General features: G+C 50.0%; 12 protein-coding genes across 12 annotated transcripts; 9 read left to right on the forward strand and 3 right to left on the reverse strand.

The window, feature by feature from the left end:
• Window positions 1-205: 205 nt before the first annotated feature.
• BDR25DRAFT_346049 (manganese and iron superoxide dismutase) lies at window positions 206-1,506 on the forward strand. The gene is made up of 5 exons (XM_033694111.1): window positions 206-519; window positions 573-752; window positions 821-1,047; window positions 1,096-1,163; window positions 1,218-1,506. The coding sequence occupies exons 1-5, from the start codon at window positions 387-389 to the stop codon at window positions 1,303-1,305; spliced, it is 696 nt and encodes a 231-aa protein (XP_033542345.1). The 5' UTR covers window positions 206-386; the 3' UTR covers window positions 1,306-1,506.
• BDR25DRAFT_306633 (uncharacterized protein) lies at window positions 1,478-3,146 on the reverse strand. The gene is made up of 2 exons (XM_033690674.1): window positions 2,514-3,146; window positions 1,478-2,458 (listed from the first exon to the last, which is right to left on the reverse strand). Exons 1-2 carry the CDS (start codon window positions 3,035-3,037, stop codon window positions 1,804-1,806), a joined length of 1,179 nt encoding a protein of 392 aa, XP_033542346.1. The 5' UTR covers window positions 3,038-3,146; the 3' UTR covers window positions 1,478-1,803.
• A 134-nt stretch (window positions 3,147-3,280) lies between these two features.
• Window positions 3,281-5,693, forward strand: BDR25DRAFT_270100 (OPT superfamily oligopeptide transporter). The gene is made up of 2 exons (XM_033687193.1): window positions 3,281-5,446; window positions 5,499-5,693. The coding sequence occupies exons 1-2, from the start codon at window positions 3,409-3,411 to the stop codon at window positions 5,684-5,686; spliced, it is 2,226 nt and encodes a 741-aa protein (XP_033542347.1). The 5' UTR covers window positions 3,281-3,408; the 3' UTR covers window positions 5,687-5,693.
• Window positions 5,694-7,929: 2,236 nt separating this feature from the next.
• BDR25DRAFT_306636 (aquaporin-like protein) lies at window positions 7,930-9,431 on the forward strand. The gene is made up of 4 exons (XM_033690675.1): window positions 7,930-8,463; window positions 8,558-8,940; window positions 8,992-9,165; window positions 9,221-9,431. The coding sequence occupies exons 1-4, from the start codon at window positions 8,091-8,093 to the stop codon at window positions 9,404-9,406; spliced, it is 1,116 nt and encodes a 371-aa protein (XP_033542348.1). The 5' UTR covers window positions 7,930-8,090; the 3' UTR covers window positions 9,407-9,431.
• Window positions 9,432-9,858: 427 nt separating this feature from the next.
• On the forward strand, window positions 9,859-12,486 carry BDR25DRAFT_295053 (CDC45-like protein; the record flags this gene model as incomplete). The annotated part of the gene is made up of 3 exons (XM_033688819.1): window positions 9,859-10,612; window positions 10,730-12,068; window positions 12,117-12,486. 3 exons carry the CDS (start codon window positions 9,859-9,861, stop codon window positions 12,484-12,486), a joined length of 2,463 nt encoding a protein of 820 aa, XP_033542349.1.
• A 428-nt stretch (window positions 12,487-12,914) lies between these two features.
• BDR25DRAFT_239285 (putative alpha-galactosidase A) lies at window positions 12,915-14,561 on the reverse strand (the record flags this gene model as incomplete). Its single annotated transcript, XM_033685669.1, has 1 exon — window positions 12,915-14,561. The coding sequence occupies one exon, from the start codon at window positions 14,559-14,561 to the stop codon at window positions 12,915-12,917; it is 1,647 nt and encodes a 548-aa protein (XP_033542350.1).
• A 929-nt stretch (window positions 14,562-15,490) lies between these two features.
• BDR25DRAFT_295059 (DUF1014-domain-containing protein) lies at window positions 15,491-16,501 on the forward strand. The gene is made up of 2 exons (XM_033688820.1): window positions 15,491-15,731; window positions 15,808-16,501. The coding sequence occupies exons 1-2, from the start codon at window positions 15,574-15,576 to the stop codon at window positions 16,304-16,306; spliced, it is 657 nt and encodes a 218-aa protein (XP_033542351.1). The 5' UTR covers window positions 15,491-15,573; the 3' UTR covers window positions 16,307-16,501.
• Window positions 16,502-17,440: 939 nt separating this feature from the next.
• BDR25DRAFT_306638 (uncharacterized protein) lies at window positions 17,441-19,648 on the forward strand. Its single transcript, XM_033690676.1, has 3 exons — window positions 17,441-17,681; window positions 17,732-17,994; window positions 18,051-19,648. The coding sequence occupies exons 1-3, from the start codon at window positions 17,597-17,599 to the stop codon at window positions 19,446-19,448; spliced, it is 1,746 nt and encodes a 581-aa protein (XP_033542352.1). The 5' UTR covers window positions 17,441-17,596; the 3' UTR covers window positions 19,449-19,648.
• Window positions 19,649-20,465: 817 nt separating this feature from the next.
• Window positions 20,466-22,840, forward strand: BDR25DRAFT_328556 (CTR1 suppressor protein; the record flags this gene model as incomplete). The annotated part of the gene is made up of 4 exons (XM_033692394.1): window positions 20,466-20,633; window positions 20,686-21,289; window positions 21,338-21,606; window positions 21,662-22,840. 4 exons carry the CDS (start codon window positions 20,466-20,468, stop codon window positions 22,838-22,840), a joined length of 2,220 nt encoding a protein of 739 aa, XP_033542353.1.
• Window positions 22,841-23,366: 526 nt separating this feature from the next.
• On the forward strand, window positions 23,367-24,332 carry BDR25DRAFT_239492 (uncharacterized protein; the record flags this gene model as incomplete). The annotated part of the gene is made up of 3 exons (XM_033685682.1): window positions 23,367-23,456; window positions 23,530-23,785; window positions 23,866-24,332. 3 exons carry the CDS (start codon window positions 23,367-23,369, stop codon window positions 24,330-24,332), a joined length of 813 nt encoding a protein of 270 aa, XP_033542354.1.
• A 22-nt stretch (window positions 24,333-24,354) lies between these two features.
• BDR25DRAFT_360461 (uncharacterized protein) lies at window positions 24,355-25,374 on the reverse strand (the record flags this gene model as incomplete). The annotated part of the gene is made up of 8 exons (XM_033696255.1): window positions 24,355-24,410; window positions 24,456-24,520; window positions 24,559-24,591; window positions 24,619-24,704; window positions 24,760-24,790; window positions 24,856-25,013; window positions 25,097-25,135; window positions 25,264-25,374. 8 exons carry the CDS (start codon window positions 25,372-25,374, stop codon window positions 24,355-24,357), a joined length of 579 nt encoding a protein of 192 aa, XP_033542355.1.
• Window positions 25,375-25,427: 53 nt separating this feature from the next.
• Window positions 25,428-26,156, forward strand: BDR25DRAFT_360462 (uncharacterized protein; the record flags this gene model as incomplete). The annotated part of the gene is made up of 6 exons (XM_033696256.1): window positions 25,428-25,464; window positions 25,514-25,595; window positions 25,632-25,735; window positions 25,776-25,821; window positions 25,865-26,005; window positions 26,075-26,156. The coding sequence occupies 6 exons, from the start codon at window positions 25,428-25,430 to the stop codon at window positions 26,154-26,156; spliced, it is 492 nt and encodes a 163-aa protein (XP_033542356.1).
• Window positions 26,157-26,177: the final 21 nt, after the last annotated feature.

Here is a 26,177-nt window from a genome sequence, read left to right on the forward strand (position 1 = left end):
GGAGGGGGCCGGCCGTTGACGGTGCCTGCGCTGGCAATGCGGGGCGCCACAGGAGCGCCACAGGTGATATCATGAATCTTTTCTTTCCACGTGAGGCGCGAAATATCAAGATATTTGCATAGTCCCAACATCCCTCGCGCTCTTTTGTGCATTCCTGGGGTTCGGCCTCCCACACTGCGAGAAGCCGAACGCAGACATGTCATTGGTGCGGAACGACGATATGAGGGGAGCTTGAGCTTGGACGTTAGCATGACGTTTGCCCGGCTTGATTATTTAGCAACCGAGACGAGAACCTCAAGAAGACACGCATTTTTATCTCTTCAAAGATCCTTGACCCTGTCCACTCAACTGCCACTGCCAATTGCTAGCAGTCATCAATTGTAGCCATGTCTGCCTCGCTCCTTCGCACGTCTGTCGTGCGCTATGCCCTCCGAGCCTCTGCTCCGAAGCCATCCACTAGGGCTGGGTTGGCGGGAACAGCCTTTGTGCGCGGGAAGGCTACGCTGCCTGATCTCCCATGCAAGCCCATCCCGTTCCTACAGGATATCGTGGAGCTGATCAATGTTGAGCAGATGACTACGGCGCGCTCGAACCAGCCATCTCTGGCAAGATCATGGAGCTCCACCACGACAAACACCACCAGACATACGTAACCTCACTCAACAATTTCTCCGAGCAAATGGCAGAAGCCAAGCAAAAGGAAGATATCACTGCACAAATCGCGTTGCAGCCAATGATCAACTTCCATGGAGGTACGTTCGTTCGAGGAGACCTTAGACCCTGTCACAAAGAGCCCTTCCTAACTGACCGTTGTTAACAGGCGGCCACATCAACCACTCTCTCTTCTGGGAGAATCTTGCCCCCACCTCGGAGGGAGGCGGTGAGCCGCCAACGGGACAACTGGCCAAGGCCATCAACGAGAGTTATGGAAGTTTAGATGCCATGAAGGAGAAATTCAATGCGGCATTGGCGGGCATTCAAGGGAGCGGGTGGGCGTGGTTGGTGCAGGATACGCAGACTGGAAGCATCTCAATCAAGACCTACGCCGTATGTAGCCTCCCGCACGGTCGAACGACAAGTACTGACAGCTGCTAGAATCAAGATCCTGTTGTCGGCCAATTCCGCCCGCTTCTTGGCATCGATGCTTGGGAGCATGCGTACTAGTAGGTTTCTCATTCCTTATGAAGGATTTACACCATTTCTAACCAAGATTGTAGCCTCCAATATCAGAACCGCAAAGCCGAGTATTTCAAGGCTATCTGGGAGGTCGTGAACTGGAAGGCTGCTGAAAAGCGCCTGAAGTAGACCTAAGCAGATCCCAATTTCATTTGTTTTGAGGAAGTGGGGGTGGAGATGGCCTTCCTTCTAATGTTCCTAAGATAGCTGGAAGAGTGAAGTTTGGCGCTGGAGTAGTCCTTTTTCTACCATCTAGGAAATATTGAACGACATTAGCTGCGACGTTACAATCAAGAGTGTTCATAACAACTATGTAATAGATTTGCTTCGATGGGGAGGCGTCTACGTTGCTAGTGGGTGCGGGCTGTGCCTTCCCTGGAAACCTACGGGCTTCTGCTGATTAAACTCTCGGCTCTTCCGCGAATAACGCACATCCTTCCTCCTTCCGCCCCAGCTATATATCAAGCTTCTGCACGCAGGGACGTGACAAAGTTCGGCGCGGCGGGATGCGATGCATACGCCTCTGTAGCATCCCTATCGACTAGAAATTCGTGCAAGCCGCGGGAAGCTAGGCCAGCTATTTCGTGTTTTAGGATGAACATGTTCCCCGGCTATCTCATGTTTCTTTCAAAGCGACTCGAACCACGACCCGGCAGCCCAAACCCCAGCACATCCCAACAAGGCCGCTGCCCCAACAATCTGCTTCGTCCATCCCGATTCTTCATCAACGCGTACGGCACCCTCTTTTCTCAGGCTCCGCTTGGCATCCGCAACTTCAGCCTCTTCAACAACATGTTGCGGCTGTGGTCGGGTATTGACGGTCTCGTTATGCCTCCTCTTAGCTTCCACAATCATGCGCTCAATTGCGGCCAACTCTTCCTGCCAGACCGTCTCATTCCTCCGAATCCCTCCTTCAACCTCGACATTCTGTACATTGCCGAAGAAGTCCATGACCAGTCTCGACCGCGCGGCATCTTCGCCTCCGGGGAACAAATCATATCGAACGCCGGGATGCGAATGGATTTTCTCTTCGTCGTAGCTGTCGAATAAGTCACCCATTGTAAGTTTACTCGTTGGGTCTCGGACTTGAGTTTCGAGGAATTCGAGGTTATAGTAGGTGTAGCGATCGATGACAGCGACTCCGACATCGTTGTCTGCGTGGTGGGAATAGGACGATTGATCGATTTCCGAAGACCCGGTTGCGAGGATGTTGGGCGAGTAGAATTTCGAATACATGGTGTTTGCTTGACATGTGTCGATCATGAAGAGCATTTCATGGTACCTGCATCCATCAGAGTCAGCACCGAGGGCAAGTGCAGAAGGGATTGAGACACTACCGTTTCTTCTCCCACATCTGCTCAAATGCATCTGCAAGATCAAACGCACTAATCTCCTCTGCGTCCTGGAACTTCAAGAACTCATTTCCACCATGCCCAGTCATATACACTAATATATTACTCCGATCATCCGTTAACAACCTCTTACTCCTCGGCATATCCTCACTAACCCTATCGGTCAGCAGCCGAATAAAATTCTCCACCGTGACCTCATAGCCTCTATAATCTACCTCAATATTGTCGCCATAGAGATCGAGCGCGCGGTCGGCGTTATTGTATACAGTGCCGGGGAACGCGTTGCGGGGGTTGCAGGCCATGTCGTCGGGGAGCATGAGGATGATTTGCGAGTCGGGGATTCCAAGACGTTTTACGGTGCGGTAGAGCGAGAGTACGTTGGCTAGGTGGCGGTAGTTGAACCAGAAGCGGGACGTGGAGACCAGGACGGCCCAGTTGGAGGTGTGTTCTCCTATGGTGCATGATGCCAGGAAAAGGGTGAGAAGGAGCGTGAATGTATGTGCCATCATATTTCGCAACAACCGCATACGTGGATGCGAGATTGGAAAACTGAGTGCACCCTGAAAGGTTTAAAATTGAAAGGAACGTGAAGGAAATATCTATCGCGAGACTCCCGCTACATCACACAAGGCGTTTTGGTGTTGGCGAGCCTGACAAATCGGAAATAAGCCGTCCCACGCATCTTCACGTGACACTACTCTCGGAGAAAGGATGCTGCGACCTCGCCAGATTGGTAATTACATTATCTGTCACATCCATGTCCCTACGCATCTCTCTTTTTTCCCTTCCAGATTATTGTGTAGTGTTGGGTTGACGGTTATCTGTTCGCTAATACTCTGCCCGCCTCTGGCTTGTCTTCACTACCTTCTAACCCCGCCACATGGCTCCGGATCGGGGAGAATCAGCACCCAGCCCCATGGTCGATAACGAAAGAAGCCATGAGGTGCATGATACTGATGACGCTCCTATCAGTCGGAGCATCTCCAATAGATCCGGGCCGCGACGATACCTCACAGACCGTACACAGCCACAGAACTTCACTATCCGTGGGGTCCTTGTCGGCCTTGCCATTGGAGTTGTCATATGTTTCTCCAACATGTACTTTGGACTTCAGACTGGGTGGGTCAGTGGAATGGCCATGCCGTCTGCTCTGATTGGCTTTGCGTACTTCAAGACTGTTTCGAGATTGATCAAGCTTCCCTTTACTCCCGTTGAGAATGTCCTTGTTCAATCGGTTGCCGGGTCCGTTGGAACGATGCCACTGGGATGTGGTTTCGTGGGAGTTATACCTGCTCTGAACTATTTGCTGAAGCCTGAAGAGAATGGTCCCTTAGATATTAGCCTTTGGAGGCTGATCATTTGGTCTGTGGGAATTTGCTTTTTCGGGGTTGTATTTGCGGTCCCGCTTCGCCGAGAGGTCATTATTCGAGAAAAGCTTAAGTTTCCAAGTGGTACTGCGACGGCGTTAATGATAAAAGTCCTTCATGGAGACGAGAAGTCCGCGAGCCTTACAAGGAGAAATAGCTCGAGAGCTGCAGTTGAAGAGGAGCAACAAAGTCTCTTAGAGTCCACGGCCACGGATCAGCCTGAGGAAGAGCATCCCCTTCGCTCGAGGAATGAAAACAATGAACAGGAAGCTGAGCAAGAAATGGGCCAGGATGGCGATTGGAAAGCTAAGATCCGATTACTACTGATCTCATTCACGGGATCTGCTCTGTACACTACAGTGTCTTACTTCCTCCCTCAGCTCCACGATATCCCCATATTTGGGCTGTCGCTCGCCAACAATTGGCTTTGGACTCTGAACCCATCGCCAGCTTATGTCGGACAAGGAATCATCATGGGACCCGCCACCACCCTTCACATGCTCCTTGGTGCGATTATCGGATGGGGTATCCTCTCTCCACTTGCAAAACACAAAGGCTGGGCACCGGGCCCAGTATCAGATTGGACTGAAGGAAGCAAGGGCTGGATAGTCTGGATATCCCTCGCCATTATGCTTGCAGATTCTCTCATCAGTCTCGGATGGCTTGTGCTTCGCCCTTTGATCGCATTTGCACGGCTGTATTTCCCTACGCTCAAAGAGGCCTTGAGAGAGCATACTTGGAAAGAGATTTTCACACTCAACATCTCCTCAAAGAAGGGCTACAACCCCTTGAACGACAGCTCTGCCAACCCAATCATGGCCATCAAGCACCATCTTTGCGAAGAGGGAGAACATGATGCACCGCCAGAGCATCTCATCTCCACCCGCACCACAGTCATTAGCCTCATTCTTTCCCTCGTTCTTTGCATCATCGCAGTCCACGTTTCCTTCCCTCACCTCATCCCCTTCGGACTCACCATCCTTGCCTTAACTCTCGCTCTTCTCCTCTCAATCATGGGTGTCCGAGCCCTCGGCGAGACAGATCTCAACCCTGTTTCCGGGATCTCCAAACTCACGCAACTCGTCTTTGCTCTCGTCACTCCCACGACTGGCCCTGGTGCGAAGAACGCCGTCATCATTAATCTCCTTGCAGGGGCCATATCCGAGTCCGCGGCACTGCAAGCTGGCGACCTGATGCAGGATCTAAAATGCGGGCATCTCCTCGGTGCTGCCCCCAATGCTCAGTTTTGGGGCCAGATGATTGGGTCCGCTGTGGGCGCTGTGCTGTCTGCAGTGGTATATAAACTGTACACACATGTGTACAAGATCCCTGGGGGCCTATTTGAAGTACCGACAGGCTATGTATGGGTTTTCACAGCAAGATTGGTAACGGGAAAAGGTTTGCCTCCACAAGTGGCAGAATGGGCAAGTGGTGCTGCCGTGATATTCGCTGTTGGAACGATATTGAGGGTCTGGGGTAACGCTAGGAAACAGAAGGGTTTGACCGAATGGTGGGTCGATTGGGTACCCGGCGGTATTGCAGTTGCAGTCGGTATTTCCTCTCCCCATATCTCCAATCTTACGTTCATCGCTAAGTCCCACAGGCATGTATAATACACCTTCGTTCACTCTTGCCCGTACAATCGGCGGGATCATTAGTCTGTGGTGGAGGAAGTATAAGGGGAGATCAGAAACTCCCATCATCGTTTTGGCGAGCGGGTTAATATTGGGCGAGGGACTTTTTAGCATCGTTAACTTACTCTTGGCTAGTTTAGAGGTGCCGCATGCTTGAAGAGGACTTTGATCAACGTACATTAAATGAAGCATCATATTACCCTTCCTTTTTTTTTTGAGCGTGAAATGGTGCATGAAAGTGTAGTGCAGCACGCCAAATCTCAGCGCAAAAAGAAGTACTATTGAGAATTTCACGCATTGGTGCAAGTATTACCACTAGCTGCACGAGGAGGAAGTACATACAGGGTGGCGGTATGCAGATGCGTCCTGAGTGAAGACCCACCATGTAGAACACCAGACCCGTCGAGTGAGATAGAACTACGAGTGAGCTATTGACACCCTCAGAGCCTCATCCCTGATTAAGTATGCCTGCTCTAGTCCGAAGCTAGGGTCCGTGGCGATTCTCCAGCAGAACCTAGCAAGAAGGCCCAACCAACTTCCTTTTTCCTCTTTCACCGGGCCAGCCATGGAGAAATCCCCACCGGTGCCTCGGCCCATATAAAACCTGACACAAAAAGGAAAAAGGAAACCCCATATCGGGAACCGAACCCGGGCGATACAAAAAGATAGTCCCACCGTATGGCTATCTTACAGTTCCCATTATGCATGGGATCCGAAGGGGCCCAGCTGGTACATCTGTGGGCTAGTTTAGAGGAAATAGACGGAGATGGTGTACCTCCGGTAGGTTTTCACAAGTTAATGCATAAACCACCCCGCCAATTGCTCTTGACTAACTTAGGGATTTAGCGAAAAGATTTGGTTTATATGTGCGTAAGGAAAATTATAGTGAAGGCTCCAAGTCAAATAAAAGGTGGTCGGTATACGTTAGCTGAAGTAGCGGTGGACTGGTAAAGCGGTAGGTGACCAGAATGATACGCTGCGTCATAAATTGGACGGGGAAAGTTTGAGGGCCAAGAAATCGGCTTCATGCACCCAGATTTTGGTGATTTTCCTACGAAGCACACCTGAATTGTGGGAACGATATGCTCCAAGTTTTCTCACCTATTTTCTAACAATAGGTTCCTTCTATCCTTTCGGACCACTGACAATGTCTGTTACTACAATACTTAGATTAGAGTTGTGTCCTGCACACATGACGCCTTCCCACCATCAAGGTAATTAAGCTACGAGACTAACGTTGGCATTCTGTTCGAGAAGGCAGTCGGCTCAGTAGTATCTAAGAATAGTCGGTAGGATCAATAGGGCGTAAGCATAAAGATAGGTGGGCGGTTTTTGTGATATTAGTTCATCAAGCGTCGATCCATGAGGATAGTTAGGGGCGTGGGTAGAGGAGAAGAGAGATTGGACGAGGAAAAGAGGAAAGGAAGGAGAGCGAAAATATTCTAGGATTGCAGATAACGAGAACGGGACGTCGAAGCGATGTGTAGTTAACACCTTAAAATTGAACGCGGAGAATCGGGGGCGCAAGTCCAGGAGGAATACAGGCTCAGGTTCTCGATGAGGGTAGAACGCCAGGTCGCAGAAGTTTCTCCGTCAGTCGTTTGGAGCCTTGCGGTGAGGGTTGTGTTAAGGGGAAGGACGCTGGGAAAAGATGTAAAGATGGGAGAGGAAGGCTATAAATCCAAGAGAAGCGGAATCTTTAAGGTCACCTTATCGCAAAGTTTTATCATTCGCCTCTCTGAGGGAACAGAAGTGTTTGTTCGCTGTCGAGCATCAAACCTTGTTAGGTTGCTTCAGCGACGACCTCATTGGTATGAAGCGTAGAAATATTGTCCTGATGGGATTGTGGCAGTGGAAAAACTTCAATCCAGGCTCGCTGGTGTGTGTGAAGTTGCAACAAAGTTTTCAAGCGTCATTTGATGGCTGAATAATGAAACACGGTTCAGCAGTAGCCACTCACCATTCGTCAGAATGTGGACGTGCATGAAAAGAAATCACATTGAGCAAGAGCTGCCTCGCTCCGAAAGTTGTCAATGCACCCCACACTCTTGGGATCTCCACTGTGAGTTGATCGATTAGAAGAGCACAATCACCAAACTCCAAAATGATCTTCCTCTAGGTGATTATCCGTAGTCTCATCAGTGCGGAGGAACTAGTGCACGGTCTCTAATCTAACTGGCTCGGGCGTCTAGCATTTCGGAAATAATGCCTCATGCAGTCCAACAAGGTGCGTCATTCATAATCACATTAGTGCTGATGCGGGGGAACAGTTGACACCCTAGATAGATGTTGCGCTATTATGGAAAGTCGCCAATCCCGCATGCTTCTTGCGCACGGCTACGCTCATTGACAAGTCTTAGGGTGACGTAGTGAGTTCCCATGATGGAAGACTTAAGCCCGTCCAGTTTGAAATTCTGTCCAGGGACTACTACTAGAATATCATTGCTTTCCATCCCACAGCTACAGAATATTTAGATCGTTATTCCTTATGAACGGAAGACCTAACTCCCGCCGAGATGGCCTGACCACTCCAACCTCAGCTCCCAAAACGCACTTCGTTGATGCAGAGTCCTGAACGGCGCCACAATGAATTTTTTTCGGACGCAGGACCTTTGCACACTATTCCTACTGAGGCCTCTGTTGCCATGAACAGCGTGCGTCCTTACAAATCTTCCTCGAGCCTGCGGAAACCCCGTTCAGCATTGGGTCTCCACCCATCCGCTCCCGTAGACAAGGATCATGATATCCATCCACGTCAGCAATTGCTCTGGTCAAGAATCAGGACGGTCCTAAGAGAGCCATTTGCGGAGTTTTGGGGAACTTTTATCATGATAATGTTCGGGGACGGATCAGTGGCACAAGTCTTATTGTCAACTGGACAAAACACTGCTCCGGGAGGAAACGGATTTGGCCCTTACCAATCTATATCCTGGGGTGAGTTCAAGACCATTCGTGGAAGCATGCTCCGATCCGGCTGGTGTAGCCATTAAACTATTATCTAAACCTATACTAATCATTTCAATTCCAGATGGGGCCCAGGTGTATTGCTCGGAATCTATGTCGCAGGCAACTCTAGCGCTACCTCAACCCCGCTATCACGTTTTCAAACTGTTTGTTCAGACAACTTCCCTGGAGGCGGTTTCCGATGTATTTCCTGGCCCAGGTCCTAGGCGCGTACTGTGCATCAGGGTTTGTATATATACCAATTACTTGAATGCGATTAATAACGTTGAGGGCCATGGGATAAGGACCGTTCCTCCTAGTCCTAAAGCAACAGCCGGTATATTTTGTACGTATCCCCAACCGTTCATGATAAGGGCAGGCCAATTTTTCTCGGAACTCATCGCTAGTACGCTGTTGATGTTCGTCATTTTCGCATTAAAGGATCTAAGTAATAATGGTGTTCCAAAGGTGCGTCTCTTGTTTCAGAAGGTTCATTCAGAGAGCTGAATGTTGTTACAGAGCGATAAATGGTTTCCGCTTTGCCTTTTCTTCCTCATATTTGGACTCGGAGCTTGCTTTGGATGGGAAACTAGATATGCAATCAATCTTGAAAGGGACTTCGGGCCTCGTCTCATGTCGTATACAGTAGTATACGGACATGAGGTATGGACTGCAGGGGGGTATTATTTCTGGGCATGTTGGACGTGGACGCCGCTTAATAGGGCAATACGCTAATCCGCTGTGGCAGGTTCCAATGGTTGCACCATTCTGTGGTTGTGCTTTTGGTGGCTTCCTGTATGATGTGTTCATCTATACAGGGCACAGTCTGGTGAATACGCCCTGGCTCGGGTTGAAGCATATCTTTAGGCCTGACTACGCGTGGAAAGTCCGACAGGGACATTTAAGGAGAAATAAGGAGCAAGGTATTGTTTGAAGGACGCAGGGTAAGGGGCCAGTCGGAAGGCAAGCATCTCCTATCAGGGAGAGTTCTAGCAAGATAGTGAAATGAAAGGCAACAATAAATGATTTCTCGTGTCTTTTGAGATGATACAGTGTTAGTGTTAGAAGCTTGCAAATATCAAAGATCGAGCAACCTCGGGGGAATGACACGTGCACGTCAAAAACAGCGCTAGCACAACTGCGGTTAGCACATTCTACGCGTTCCCGTAGACCATGTTCCCTCACGACAGCCACTTCGATTACCACGTCTACACTGCGCAATTGCACTTTTCTGTGCTCTAAATATTTGTTGACCCTCTCATTATTTCATGCCTAATCAAGGCCCTATGACCAGCCTAAGATTCAGCTAAATTATCTCTAGACCACCCAGAACGCGTCTTTCAGCACGCGTTTTCCAGAAGCTTCCCACTCCGAGGCCCAGCGAACATGTACCTTCCCCGAGGGCTGATCGCGCACCTTTACCAAAATCTTACCCGGAGAAATCATGCTTCCTCCCCGCCGGTTTTACTTCTCGTTGCCCTTGAACCGGACGCGCTATGTGCTTGTCGCATTCTTACCGCGCTGTTAAAACGCGACTACATCCCCCACAAGATACAGCCAATTGCCGGCTACAATGACCTCTCCCGAGCTGCAGAAGAGCTAGTACGTCCTATGCGGACTCTCGAGGGTGGTAGCGGCGGTGTTGTGGTGTGTCTAGGTGTTGGAGGCATGGTAGACTTAGAAGAAATACTGGGAATGGATGTGGACGAGAATGGGGAGGGTGGACCGGGAGATGTTGAAGTTTGGGTCATGGATTCCAGGAGGCCTTGGAATCTGTCGAATGTCTTCGGTTCCCCTATGGCCCAGGATCCAGACACGAGAGAGCTCGTGCGGAAACAAGTTGGCGTTGATAAAGGGCAAATCCTGAGAAACTATGAATCCGGGAGAGGGGGCATAATAGTTTTCGATGACGGCGACATTGAGGACGATTTAGAAGCAGAGCGAGAGGCATATTGTGCCCTTGCAGACATGCCTGAAGTTGGGGAGGGCACGGACTCGGATTCGGATGATAACGATGCGGATGATAACGATGCTCTCCCAGAATCGGGCCAAGCCCCGAAGAAGAGAAAATCGTGGGGTGAGGATGACGAGGCTCAAGACGAAGAGTCTGAGGATGAGCGCCCGCGACAAAGACGGAGAAGTAATTCGGTACGTAGATTAGAGTGGAAACGAGAGCCGTAGTCTGACGGCATTTAGGGGAGCTCAATACCATCTTCACCCAACAGGAGACCTGCCCGACGCGGGCTCCTGAGCACAGCAAGCGGGCTTGGAGGATCGTCCGACTTCTCACGTTCAGATTCTCCTCGCAGCCGATCAGTATCACCAGCCATCGTTGCACCAAAGGAGAAATCTGTTAAGAATCTGCGTAAGCAGTTGCTTGCTATGCGCAATGAGTACACCAATGTACTCGATAAGTACTATGAGCTTGGCGCGTCGTATTCGGAACCAGTATCATCTCTCGTTTACTCCCTTGCATCGGAACTAGGTCGAGAAGACAACGACCTCCTTTGGAACGCTATCGTTGGGGTTAGCAGTCTGGAACTATACGGTCGAACGGGAAGTGGAGTAGGCCTCAATCCACTTTCGGCAGCCGGGGGCTCTGCGGGGTGGAATGGCGACCGAGGGGAGCGCATCCGCTCAGTACTTCGAGATGAAGTTCGCCGATTGAACCCCATCGATCTCAGGGACATTGCCCGCGATGTAGGTATGGGAGACGCAACCGGTGTTATCCCAACTACTGCCCGATCAGCCACTGATACGTCGATACGACTCTCTCCCGAACCTCGATTCCTTATGTTACGACATTGGAGCCTTTACGAGAGCATGCTCCATTCACCCTACCTTTCAGCTCGCTTACACATCTGGAGTGATGCGGGAAGGCGAAGACTCGACAAATTGCTTGCCAAGATGGGCGTCAGCCTGACACAATGCAAGCAGAACTACACCCACATGGACATGGAGCTGAAACGTGGTCTCAGAGAAAGACTACTGAAGTTTGCACCCGTCTACGGCCTTGACGGACTTGTCCCACCACCTCCTCGAAATGGCGATATGAAAGACGGCTGGGGCTTCGTTCGTTGTTGGGGCTGGAAAGCATGTCTAAGTGCTATTGACGCTGGCGTTATCCTCGGAGCGATTCTCGAAGTCGGCGACGCAAAAAGCTTAAACCAATCGAGCTTCGACCACTCAAACTTCATCGGAGCTCAGGACCGCTCAGAGATGGTCAATGACAGAGCACAAAATGGCGACATGGTGCTAGACGCACAAGAATACATAACAGCTCGATTCTGGACCGCCTACGATGCCTTATCCTCTATCGACCTTCTTCGCGACCACATTAATACCGCCCAACACCTGCATCGTGCTATTCTCCGCACCGGAACAACGCTAATAGAAAAGAAACAAATACGCCATCTACGTTCATTTCGCATGGCGGTCGTTCGAGAAGGGCCAGACGTTCAGCTTTTCACACACCCTGGCGCTCTCACAAAGCTAGCCCTTTGGATCGCTGAAGCAATTGTCGAGCTCAACGGCACTAAGGGGAAGCACAAGGGTAGTGAGCTCGTAATGGCCGGCCTTGACGACTCACGAGGTCTGTACGTCGTTGTTGGCCTGGGTGGCGGTGGCGCAACTGAAACAGCAAGAGAACGTATGACAAAGAGAGAAGAACGAAAGAAACAGCGAGAGAAGAAGAAACTCGCCAAAGAAAGAGAAAGGGCCAAGAAAAGACAAGCCCGAATCCAACGCAATCTCGCCGCTGGTCTTGAGGAAGACGAAGTCGAGGATGAAACTGAGGAGGAAGAAACAGAGAGTGAGGCGAGTGATGCAGAAACTGAAGAGCAGGAAATGAGAGGTTTTGGTAGGAATAGATTTGGTCTTGCCTTTCAAGAGGTTGTGAGAGAGACGCAGGCTAGGGTGAGGATGGATAGTTTTGAGGCATGTGTTATTGAGATTAAGAAGGAGGACCTGAGTGGCTTCTTAGAGAGGCTGAGTATGAAGGCTGTTGTTGGATAGGATGTTTATAGTGATATGCTGTCTGTTCTGGCACGAGATATGATCTAGGTTTGGATAGCATTGTTCGTGGCGTTGTGCTAATTTATTATGGATGGATGTAGGAGGCGAGATCTGTTTCTATGGGCATTTTCAGGGAGACATAGTATCTTCGTACTCCTGACATACTGCATCATGTCACCTAACATGGAACGTGATGGGGGGAAGGAGGGTGTAATTCAGGACGGAGATCTGCATCTTATTGACCTTCTCCCTGATTCCAGCAGACATGTGATGGGTCAACCCCGCCTTAGTCGTTCCACGTTAGGTGTGAAGGCGCGGTGCTTCGGGGAAATGCTAGTATTCGACACTCTGTACAATGTTTCTGTTCATTTTAGACCAGACGAACGCTCTCGCCAACATTGCTATATATATAGGCCCAACTTCGCTCTTCAGTTCTCCAACTTTACACCTCCAGGTAGCGCAAACACCTGGCTATCCAAATCATAACCACACTTCTTTGCTACAGCACTCTTACTACCTTCTTCCAGGCAAAGTCCCTTGGCACCATTTACCAGATTACCACTAACGCCATAACTCCACACCTGACTCTTATCTTTCTCCGAACATCGTTCCAACGACACCTTGCCATCATCAACACTCAAACACTTGTTCGACGATAAAGGACTGACAAGCCCCGTCGAAGCAATTTGCCAGACTTGCTCATCCGCCGCATTGCATCCCGTGAACTTGACGGACGACGAGCTGTGGGAAGTAGATTCCGTCAGACAGTTTAGAGAGAAGGTGTTGAAGATCTGGCCGGTGGGAGTAATGGTCAGATTGTTCTTGCCTTCAGAAGTAGAGATGCGCAAGATAGTCGTTTGATGTGTGCGAAGCTTAACTTCTATGGCCTTCTTCACGCTACTTGTTTTGCCGGTCCAGAGATCCTTCGCTTTGTAGAATCCACTACTATCGAGGCCGAGGCGCGTGAGGGAGATCGTCGTGCTCTTTGTCTTGTCACTTCTATTCAAGACTGTGAGCAGCCGATCCCCATTCGCCAAGTTTTTTGTTAAAACATCGATGTCGCCATCCTGGCTCACTAGTGTTGCCTGTTCGCATAGCGCATCCTGATCCACCGCTATGATATCCTTGTTCGTCAGATACTCGATGTCCTCCTTCTTTAAATCTGGGATCCAGGCGCTCAAGATCAAAGGCGCGGAGAAGGAACTCCAAAGTGCGAAATGAGTTTTCTTCTCATCCATGGATAGATCTGGCCAATCGATAGTCAGAAAATCGGGGTCGTTGTAGAAACCGCACGACTGGTAGCGTGCAAGTCGCACTTCCATGCCGTAATTATTCATCATACTATCCCAATGACCGCCAGGCTCGAAGGTCTGGTTAGCGAGCGTGCTGTAGACCTTGATGTCGTCGGAGTGCCGTGCAAGCTCTCCATTCTTGCGCACATACTCCATTGTGCGATACCAATCTGTATTATTCTTATCCAAATGAAAGTTCGGCGAGAAGTACGCAGGTGCTGATTGCGAGAAGATGAAAGGTTTCTTGAGATTCCCCATGACTTTATGCCAGAGTTTGTATCGGTATTCGAATTCCTCGTAATACGATCGCCCCTTTTGGAGGTCCATGTGGCAACCGTCAAGCTTGAGATAGTCGACTCCCCAGCTCTCGAATGTTTTGGCGTCGATTTCTTCGTGGTCTTGGGATCCAGGGTACCAGCCACAGGTCATATTGCCGGCGTTCTCGTAGATACCAAACTTGAAGCCGCGGGTGTGCAAGTAGTCTGCTAGCCAAGGTATGCCGTGTGGGAATAGTTCAGGGTCCCATTGCAGCTCTTTCTTTGCGTTACGTTCACGGAGTAGCCAACAGTCATCCAAATTTATGTTGTCGTAGCCTGCGGCAAGGAGGCCTTTGGATACCATTGCATCTGCAGTTTTGACAAAGAGAGTTTCATTGAGATTGCACATGAAGCGTGCCCAATTGTTGAAGCCCATGGGAGGTGTCGGTTGAGTCTTTGGGTTTTCAACTGTTGCGGATACTGACACCGCAAGCGCGGTAAGGAGGAGGGATGTAAGAGTTGCCATTCTGCTAAATGTCTCGAAGACCAATTGAGTCTTCGAGTTGTGTGTAGATTGGAAATAGGACGAGGTGCGGGAAGGTATCAATTCCAAATCGTAAACGACGTCACCGACGAGAAAGCCCCTCAATTGAATTAGCGACGAGGCGACTGAAGAAAACACGAACACCTGAACAGAGACCAGAAAAAAACAAGCGGCAAGGAAATACTTTCTATATACTACCCCGAACCCCGCCATTACAGCTCCCAATACTCTGATCAGCTCTGCGAATGGACAATATCAGAACGATCAAATTAGCCGGAACCGGGAACCCAGCAATTGCGTCTGATGGAGCTCCAGCCTAGCCCGCACTCTCATAGATGCGAAGTTGCAATGAAACATGGAGAAGCATGCATGTTCGATTGTAACCATGCAATTAGTATAGTCCCGGCTTTGTTCATGTACCTGCAGGGCTATACGGGCTCGGTTCCCGGGTAGACTAGATTGAAGAGGCCATGTGCATACGTGTACTCTCCGCGCTACCTTGTAGGGAATCGATACCAAGATCGTATGCAATATAAGATGATCGAATAGTCCTCACTCGTGAAAAGTGAGGTGTCTCTAAGGTTCCAGTGGAAGACCTTGGCGCTGTACACACGGCGGTTGGAGATGGAGTCCACTCTAAGCGGTGTCGTATCATCGAAGCGCCACTGAAGACTGTACATATGCGAGGTTGCTTCTGAGTGAGGTATCGTGGGCTGAGTTAAAGGCAGGGGGGTTCGACGCGGAGGAAGGAGGAAGGGTTGAGTGGTTGGCTATTCGGGGCTTTCACTAGGCCCGAGAGGATTAGTCACTAGAAAATGTGGCGGCGCACGTGGTTGAGCCACTGTGGCTGTGCCTGCCCCACCTTAAGATTTCCCACCATGGTTCCTTCAATGTTTATATTCCTGATCTTCCTTTGAGTCAGAAGTATAACGTTACTCTCTCCTCCCGCTCTTCACAGTACTTCCCGAAGCCCAGGTCATTCACAACAAGCAACATGGCGCCTAGGAAAGGCGGAGGCGAAATGTCCAAGAAAGCTGCCGGTCAGGCCCGCAAGGCCGATGCCGCTGCTCAGAAACAGGCAGCAAAGGTCAAGCAAGCTGAGGAGGAGGAGGCCAAGGAGTGGCAGAAGGGTTCAAAGTCTACTGCTAAGGCGTATGCATGACCAATTTTCACCTTCTCAACACCACCACCAAATTCCTGCATGATATAAGCTTACCGGCCCAAACAGCGAAGCAGCGGCTGCTAAAGCAGCGGAAGCAGCCCGAAAGAAGGCGGAGAAGGAGGCTCTGCTTCGCGAAGAAGAAGCCTCTCTCCCAACCAAGGCAAAGGGGTCTGGCGCAAAGACCGCCCAGAAGAAGAATCGCGGCATCGACTCTGCCCTGACCTCATTCAATACACCCACAACCCTAAATGCCACTGGCATTGATAATGCGCTTGACGCGCTCAGCCTCACAGGCGACAGTAAAGAAAAGATTGATCGGCACCCCGAGAGGAGGTTTAAGGCTGCTTACGCGCAATACGAAGAGCAGAGGCTTGAAGAGATGAAGGACGAAAAGGGACTCAGAAGGCAGCAGAAGATCGACCAGATCCGGAAAGAGTTTGAAAAACACCCTGACAATCCGTTCAACCAAGTGTCCGCAACTTACAACGCATCGAAGGAAGAGTTAGCAGCGATGGCAGAAGCAGAACGGATCAAGAAGGAAAAGAGGCTAGGTAGCCCAACATAGAGTGATGCTAGGCCTCTGGGTGTTTTGCATTCGTCTACAGCGAGACATGAGTGGGTGTTTCTGGGGTTGGAACTTGGTTTAGACACCTTCTTTGATGGGTACGTTCTAGGACTGCGGAGCAGCTAATTCAATAGGAAGCGTGCATGAATTTGGTCTTCAGGCTTAGTCTCTGGAAATGCACATAGAGTTTTTGCGATGGAGGACTGTCCTAAGCGATGTTTTGGGTTCCGAACGAGAGGAGGCACCATCCTTCAACATGTTAATCTTTTAGGTTCTCCGAACACGATAATCCACTTGGAAACCCAATATTCCCACAATAGGATTTTCTCACGGTCACGCAGCATCAGGCAAACCGGCAAGGTCTTTTTCCTCTAGCAACTTTTCGTAAGAGGACTGTTGTTGACATGTCGTGGGGAAACTCTTCGGGATGGCTGCCTCTTCTGCCTTAGACGTGGTATGATGGGTCCAAAAATTCGGGGTCCTTTCATTCCACGACAGCGGACTTCGGTCCGTGAGGCTGACCATGCTGAAGGATTGAGGCGCAGTTTATGATCATTTGCAACACCATGGTGAACAGATTTGCGGGCATGGGCGTCAAACTCCCAATTCGATCAAAGCATCCTTTACAGGAGCGACAAGCTCTGGCCTATGAACGGATATCCGACGCTCGCCTAGAGCTCCGCTGTGGTAACACAATGATGCCACTACATGGGGAGAGAAACGAACTGAATGGGTATCGTAACCCTGCTTGTTAAGTAGGCTTCCAAAGAAGCAAAGGAACTGCCAGCGAGGAGGGACTGCCAGCGAGGATTTACCTATGGGGGTTTCTCCTGGGCTAGCTGTCGCCGGCAGCTTATTCTAATGCACGAACACGTCTGTGCCTGGTGATTGGCACTACGGTAGTGAGGCTGATGCTTGAAGATTTCAGGAGTCCGCGACGGACATTGGTGATGATGACAATAAATTGATCGTGCCCTGAAACATGGCGGCTCGGCGTGGTTGGCTCTTGACTTTCCTGTTCCTGTGTTTCGAAACGCCCGCTAACCAAATTTGGTCCGTTTACAGGGAGCCGCGAGCAAGGCCCCGCTCTAGGGCCAGCATCATCGCCATTCAGTGGCATTCACTGCTCAGGGCCCGCCGCATGTGCCTCGCCGTGAGAGCAAACACCGCCCGACTCTTATTTATCATGCTCCCGGTCCGCATCATGGGTCTTCTTCCACACTCCGTTCGTTTGCTTTACAGCACCCACACTCTTTGCCCTCTACTTTTCCATTTTCGTTTCCATTCGCCATGAAGTTCTTCCTTTCGTACGGAGCTGTGCTCCTTCCCTTTACGTCTTTCGTGAGCGGTATTGAGTTCAACCCTGACGATGAAGGTCGGTTGATCTCCTAGATATCTAGAAATAGAGTGCTAAGAATTTGGCAGCTTCAATTCGGAGCGTGACTGCGAAGTACGCTGCTGGCTTGATGTCTTACTATAAGAACGGCGCCCCCGGTACCCCCGAAAACGATGTTGGTATATTTCCAAAGCCGCACTACTGGTGGGAAGCGGGTGCCGCTTGGGGAGGGCTTATTGAATACACCTCATTTACCGGGGACAAATCCTATGTCAATACTTTGACCCAGGCGCTGGTGTCAAACTATGGCCCAAACAACGACATCCTCCTTCCGTGGCGAAAGGACCAAGAGGTGCGCTTTTTGGAAAATGCAACGGGAAGTAGCAGATGAGCTGACACTCTCTTTAGGGAAACGATGATCAAGCCTTCTGGGCCCTCGGTATCATGTCCGCACTCGAGTACTCATTCCCTGAGCCCAATGCAGCCCCGGCGACATATCTCGAAGTTGTGAAGAACTGCTTCGACAACATCGCTTCTCGGTGGGATACAACATCTTGTGGAGGTGGCCTAAAGTGGCAGATCTACCCAGAGAACAGCTATGGCTACGATTACAAGAACTCAATTTCCAACGGAGCCTTCTTTGCGCTTGCTGCTCGCTTAGCTTCATACACTGGAAATAAGACATACTCTGACTGGGCAGTGAAGACTTGGGACTGGACCAAGGCTGTTGGCTTGATTAATGATCAATATGCGGTTTTCGACGGAACAGACGACAAAAAGGGTTGCTCCGACGCAGATCACACAGAGTGGAGCTACAACGTCGGTATCTATCTCCATGGCGCAGCGGCTATGTATGCCTATACGAAAGGCTCCGAGACCTGGCAAAAGCATACGGCTGGCCTCCTTGATCACACTGCCACTTTCTTCAAACCATTCGACAATGCAACCGACATTATGTTTGAGCAGGCGTGCGAGACTGGTCAGACTGGCCGAAAGTGTAACGTGGACCAACAGAGCTTCAAAGCTTACCTCGCCCGCTTCATGGCAAAGACAGCGCTCCTAGCCCCCTTCACCAAAGACAAGATAACGAACTACCTTCGAAAGTCTGCTGTCGCAGCTGCCAAGTCATGTTCAGGGGGTAAAGATGGCGTGTCCTGCGGAAGCAAGTGGTACACCGGAGGCTGGGACGGAACTGCTGGAGTGGGCCAGCAGTTATCAGCACTCGAGGTAACTCAAGCGCTTTTGATGATCAAGCAGGGTCGTCTTCCAGACACCAAGGGTGACCAAAAGTCTTCTGCTTCCCCGAGTGCTAGCTCTTCCGCAAAGGCCACCTCCTCTATCGCCAGCGCCTCCTCTAGTGGTGCTGCTGCCAGTGGCTCTTCCTTGACCGCCGCTCCGTCAACCGCAACAGCGACGTTTGCATCCAGTGGCGCTTCAAATGCGAAGCCAGCAACGTCAAGCGGCAGCTCTGCAAACAATCCAGTACCATCCTCGACGCAGGGTGCGGCCCCAAGTTTCACTTCTGTGGTTCCGGGCGGAGTTTTCGCCCCGCAGTCTGGCGGGACTGGTGTATGTACATGCACCCCGAGTTCGACTGTTACCATCTATGTCCCTCCTACGTCGGCACCAATCGCTCCACCACCGGCTGTCCCAACAAACCCCAGTGGAACGGTTCCTGTCAGCCCACCCGTTAACGCAACCTCGCCGGGCACTCCTCTCTTCACTGGCGCCGCTACCAATACCAAGGCCACATCCTTTTCTATATTTGGCGCAGTCGCTGTTGCGGTCCTGGCAAGGATATGGTAATTTCATAGGCCTCGATAAGTGCCACTGGCATTTAACTTTATTCACCCACTTCCATGTCCTCCTAGGACTCTTTCGAGATGTAAATATCTTTTACCTTCTCAGTTCAGATTGCATCAAGGGCGGTAATCATGGCTTGGCATTTCTGCCAGAGTCCCAAGCTTAGATATACATAAGATAGCGTCCAAATATGGAGTATAGAACTCTCCAATAGTTTAATACATAACTCAATATCAATACTAGTACCTCCATCTCCCTGTGTTTTTTTTTATTAAATATGTAACCACCAGACGAATGACTGCTAGAGCGTGCGAAGTATAGTGGACGTGATCTGAGAAAGTACGATATTGGAATGCAGAAGTACCTCACTCCGGAGGTCTTATCGGATCCCCCATGCTCTGAAACCAGTTTCTGTGTATTTGTCCAAGCCTTGTAGCCATGCCTTTGACATGCAAGAGACGAGCGATGTTCCCGTACTCTACCCCGCCTAACGCCACCCCAGCCCGCCCCTAGCTGTCACAATTGCTTCACCCGCTGGTTCCCTAAATTAAGTCCCATCCGTCGGCCCTTCTGCATCTCCACATACCCGAGCTCAACAACAGCTGTAGCGCCTCAAAATTCGCTTCTCCAGCCTGTCGTCATCCTCAGCACTTTCCTTCCGTCGCCGGATCTCGGCTTCTGGGTTCTGTTTGGGAAGGTGTCCCTTCGTTGCAGAGAAGGAATTATTCATATCATGCCCTGACCCGTTGACGGACCGCCGCGCACCGCTTCATTCCCCCTCATACATATCTATCACGAGTATGTGTATGCTCTCCGACCCGCTCGTGTGAAGGCGTGGCCTCTGACGTACATTGCCCAGGCTGCAAACTTCCAGAACATTCACTTAGCGACGCCCGAGCCCCATCCCATGCAAACAAGCGTAACGGCGAACCTCCGAACTCTCCATCGCATCGAGTACAATAATACACCACGCAAGACCTTCTCGAGTCATAGCGCCCTGACGGGTCACACGAGCACATGATGGCGAAGAAGAAGATCGGGTACATGAACAACTATGTCTACGATGCCTTCTTGTGGGTCTTTTCTATCCTGGTTGATCTGTTCTTCCGGGAGGTGCATCCAAGGAGCTCGTGGAAGGTGCCCAAGCATGGTCCGGTGCTGTTTGTGTGCGCTCCGCACGCAAATCAGGTATGGGGCAGAGGCCCCCTTGGCTGGCTCGCTTGGCTAACGCCGACAACAGTTTGTCGACCCTCTGATCCTGATGCGAGTCGTGAAGAAGGAGTCCGATCGTCGAATCCATTTCCTAATCGCCGAAAAGTCCATGAAGAGGAGGTTCATTGGCGCAATGGCTGGGCTTGCCGGCTCGGTTCCTGTTGGTAGAGCGATGGATTCAACGAAATCCGCCGTTGGGAAGATATACCTTCCAGATCCCGTCAATGACCCTTGCCTAATCAGAGGTATTGGGACCGATTTTGAAAGTAAAGATTTTCAAGCAGGTGGTACCCTTAGTCTCCCACCTGTGAACAATCTCGCCTCGAACGCAGAGATCCAGGAAATCTTAGGCCCGGAGGAACTAAGACTAAAGCGCCCATTCAAAGGTGGTATTCCCATGCAGCAGCTTACCGGCCGAGACGATATGACCGAGGAAGGCCAATTTGTCGATGGAGCTGAGGCAAGGAAAGGACCTGCTCCCGGATTTGAAGGCATCAATTTCAAAGTCGCTCCGAAGATGAACCAAAGAGAGGTCTATGATGCTGTTCACGAAGTCCTCCACCAAGGGGGTAGCGTTGGCATCTTTCCTGAAGGAGGTAGTCATGACCGCACCGAACTTTTACCCCTGAAAGGTACAGTGTGCGCTACTACTAAACCTGACTCTTACTGATTATACCCAGCTGGAGTTGCAATCATGGCGCTGGGGACGATGGAGTCCAAGCCCGATTGCAACTTGCAAATCATCCCTGTTGGCATGAACTACTTCCATGCCCACAAATTCCGCTCAAGGGCTGTTATCGAGTTCGGTACTCCCGTTGATGTCCCAATGGAGCTCGTGGAGAAGTACAGCCATGGAGGAAGGCGCGAGGCTATCGGAACAATGTTGGAGATGGTTCGACAGGCTCTTGTTTCAGTCACAGTACAAACACCAGATTACGATACCCTCATGGTAAGTAAAAGTGGCTTAGACTCTGCATTTCTTGATCTAACGTTCCGCGTGTTAGTTGATTCAGGCTGTACGTCGGTTGTACAATCCAAAGGGTAAGAAGCTCCCTCTACCTATGGTAGTTGAGCTTAATCGCCGCCTGGTCCAGGGTTATGCGAAATATAAAGACGATCCGCGCATTGTCGACCTGAAGAAATCTGTCCAGGCCTACAACAAGCGCCTTCTCGCACTTAACCTCCGAGATCACCAGGTCCAGTATGCGAAGATGAATATCTTTATGATCATGTGGCTCCTGGTCTACAGGACGCTTAAGTTAATGGTGCTCTCCATCTTTGTTATCCCCGGATTCACTCTATTCGCCTTCGTTTTCTTCTGTGGCAAGGTCATTTCCATCAAGAAATCGAAGGAGGCCCTTGCAGCATCCAGTGTCAAAATTCAAGCAAGAGATGTCATGGCTACATGGAAGCTCCTGGTTGCTATCGCCATTGCGCCCATAACCTACACCTTCTGGATTGTTATCTTCACCTACTGGTGCCACCGAAATCGAGTTCAGGGTTATATCCCCGAGTGGGTCCCTCTCAAGCTTTTCGTTCTGGCTCAAGTCATCGTCTTTCCAACAATTACCTATGCCGCCCTTCGATTTGGCGAAGTTGGCATGGACATTGCGAAGTCTCTGTGGCCACTAGTAAAGATGCTTTCACCCTGGTCGAACAATGAGCTCATTGCACTTCAGAAGAGGCGCGAGATTCTGACAGAACGCGTCAATACCATTATCAATACCCTTGGGCCAGAGATGTTCCCAGACTTTGACTCAAAGCGGATTATCACCGACCCTTTCTCGCACTCTCCGCCGCAAAGCCCTGGAGGCCAACCCAGAAGCGAAACATACTCATTTCCTACATCGCCAACAAGCGAAGACTCGCCATCGAAACACTTACCCCGAAACGAGTCTTTCAGAGACCTCTCTAATACGGATTTCTTTTCCACGCGGCCTTCGACTCCCAAGAAAAGTCGCAGTAGGCACGGTTCGCTTGGTGGTTTCTCACTCAAAGCCTTCAGCACTCTGGATGGAAAGGATAGTTTAGACGCAGTCAGCAAGAAGATTCGAGACACAATGAGAGAGAGGGGTAGAAGGCGAAGCAGTACCGGAGACGGATGGGAGATGGGGAGCGGGACAACAACTCCGGGAAGTGAGGAGCTGGAGGATGCTCTACAAATGTCGAAGAAGGACAAGTGATGGTTGGGTTTTCTTAGTTTTGAGCAATCCTGGCGTTTTAGGGGAACTAATTACGCGGGAGCACATTCAGCGATACCACATAGTTCAATTGTTCATTTATTCTGATCCCGCCCACCAGGATCCTACGTGAAGAATTAAGGACGGAACGTCTAAGAGTTCCTTAGCGGCTTGGCACAATGGAAGTGTTCAGCTCCCTAACATTACTCTGAGCTGCAACTCGTCCATCACAATCAGATCATTGCATCATGTTCGATGCTGCAGATTGCAATACTGTAGTGGCGATTCCAAAAGCCTCTTATCTTGATGAGGCTGAAGCATCACGCCACCCTTGTTTGAGGCCGGGGTACGATCCAATTGTAGCGAGGCAATGGCATGCCGCATGCTTGCCCACCATCGGGATTTGAAGCACCCAACAGCCTCAAACCCCGCTCATGCTACAATGCTTGGTTTGAAGCTCTCATATATTTTCCCGCTTCTTGCTGTGGCCATCGCTGTTTTCCTAAGAGAATACTTACAAAGTCCACTAATGGCTGAACAGACAGCCACAACACCTGGGAAGCCATGGGCAGATGGCCCGTTGAAGATGGTGAAGACGCCGATGGTGGAGACCGGGAAGGTTAGTGAGGCTTCCGAAGCTCCATTCCAAACTTTTACCCATCAAACCCATAGCTAACGGAAAACTTCAATAGAACGATACTTGGACGAAAGGCGCATCGCATATGGCTCTGCTCCACAATGCCGTCCTTCGAGGCTACAACACAATATACCTCCAAGCTCCACATGTTAAGCCAGAGGACTATCCAGACTTTGTCGGATACTGCTTGGCCTGGTTCAAGTTCGTCAAGTCCCATCACGATGATGAGGAAGAGAATCTCTTCCCAAAAGTTGTGGAAGTACTTGGCAAGGACGACAAGGAGATATGGGGACAGACCCACGACGAACACGGTCAGTATTCTTTACCACCTTCCGATTGCACCTCAATGAGAATGGAGATCGCAGCTAACTCAATCTTCACCAACAAACAGAAGCCTTACTCCCACCCCTCGCAAAATTCAACACCTACCTAACTAGCCTCTCCTCTCCTGCAGACCTGAACCCCTCCACCATTATGTCCATCCTCAAGGAAATCGAAGAACCCCTTAACACCCACTTCCACTCTGAAATCTCTGTCATCGCTGCTCTCGCCTCTTCTGGAGACGCACCCGCCGCCGCTCCTATCTTCGCCGCCTGGGGCAAAAACACGGTGACGAAGGCTGGATATGCGGATTGCGTTCCGTTCTTATTTTTGAACTTTGATAGAACGTATGAGGATGGGTATTGGAAGGAGTGGCCACCAATGCCGAAAGTGATAAGGTTTTTGATGGTGAGGGTGAGTGCGTGGTGGCATCAGGGGTGGTGGAGATTTGCGAGTTGCGATATTGATGGGTATCCGAAGCAGCTGTATGCGTTAGGGGTTAAAGAGGACACCAGGGAGATGGCGGCGAGTGGGTAGAGGGCGTGGTTGGGTTCTGGGGCTATGGATTCTCTCCTCTGTCTTTTTCTTCCCTTTCGGCTTCCCATATCTTCCTCACTTAGATTGACGTGACACTGGTCTCGGGTGCCTGTTTTTCCAGACCCCGGAAAGAAACTTGATTAATGATACCAAACCATAATGTTACTTTTCCAACTTCCTTAAACGTTCTTTTGTGTTGTAGCGTTATGCTACAATTTTTAAAGACTTTTCAACCCCGCTGTCAATGTCTGCCCAGATTCTTGAATCTTAGGTTCAAGAAACTGACGTCTTCCCGTGAAGGGCTAGCTCGCCGATTACAATATATAGGGGTTTTAGTGGCTTATATACAAGCTTCAACGTGTTAGACATGATCTTGTTAGCGTCTCTGCCCGAGAAGTGCTAGCTATGGTTGGTGTTATTCCTTCACTGGACGATTCATACTGTCGAGAAGTTTGTACCTATCGATGGGCGATGGTGCATTCATCCCTCCCAGTAGGCTCATCCTCTGCAGGCTTTAGACTACTGTTCAAAGCTCTTCGGGGAGTTCCAATTCTTTCGCTCAACAAGATACATGTACGCCCGCACGAAATGTCTTCCATCATTTCTTGGCAAGCAAGTCGTCTCGAGCTTTGTGCCTGCTCGAATTAAACATAGGTTTTCTCCTTCAGTGGTTGGATACACCTACTAAACCATACCTCATATCAAAAGTTCTTAGGCACCCTATCAGATTCCTAGAAAAAGAGAGCAGTCGTTAGAATAAGCACCGAATATTCAATCTCTCTACCAGAGAAGCCAAATGCAGCCTAGGGTCTCCGAAAACTTGGTTGGGCCCTTACCTAGGACAATAGCTCTGTCATTCTTAAGCTTCAGTGGATGTATGTGCTCTACAGCTTGGGAAAGTTTAGAGAATCTTCATCGTTTATTGTCAAACTTCGCGGATTACTTTTTCCGTGCAGTGCACGCATGTTGCTACTTTGAAATCATTTAGTCGTTGGTGAGTTGAGATATGAAATCGTGTATAGTGGCTGAGCCTGATACCCATCCATAGAGGTAGGAGCTGTAATTTGGATAATAGTAAATGAAAGAAAGGTCGTGATGATGGCAGAGAATATGATGCTTGGCTTGCAAAGAAGTGGCAAGAGACATAACGTTTATAATAATAAACGTTCTAAACTAATGAGAAACCAATTGGGTTGGGGGTAAGCGTAGTACAGGTACTCCCTCAACTGTCAAGAAAACGACCACAACTCCAGCGTTCATTCGGTAAAACCTTTGTTCCTAGACATCAACGGCCACAAGGCGGGTAAAGAATGAGTGGAATCATAGCTTAAGAGAAGTATGTCCGAACGAATATCAGCAGTCCTTTCCACGTTCACAGCTTCAAAATGTTTCGCCATCCGAATGTCAGGACGAAGAGAGAACGGTCGCGACGATGCGTGCGAGTAGGCCATCATACTCATGATAAAGTTCGGTTACAGACCCGTAAGGAGTGCCGCCAATAGTGCACGTGAAATCTAGGGATGACTGTAAAGATATCTTAATCATAACCTCAGCTTCATGATAAAGTCTCCCAAACAGATATCTGCTACGAGCTTAGAAGGTTCCCTTGGACAGAGATCCACATTGACTTCTAGCTTAGCCTCTTTGTATACAGACTGGTATGGATTAAAGATGTCTTGTAGGCAGAATGGCGGTAGCTACCTTATGTGTAGATTGCTAAGGACCTATACTCTAATTGAAAGCAAGGAGGTCGACATGTGCTACCTCTGCCTCACAAAGCCGGATCATCCAGAAGAGCTTAATACTTCAATGGGCTGGAGATGACGTGCATAGGTCTTTCCCCTT

Source organism: Lindgomyces ingoldianus (assembly GCF_010093535.1).
Source record: "Lindgomyces ingoldianus strain ATCC 200398 unplaced genomic scaffold BDR25scaffold_38, whole genome shotgun sequence".
Taxonomy (NCBI): domain Eukaryota; kingdom Fungi; phylum Ascomycota; class Dothideomycetes; order Pleosporales; family Lindgomycetaceae; genus Lindgomyces; species Lindgomyces ingoldianus.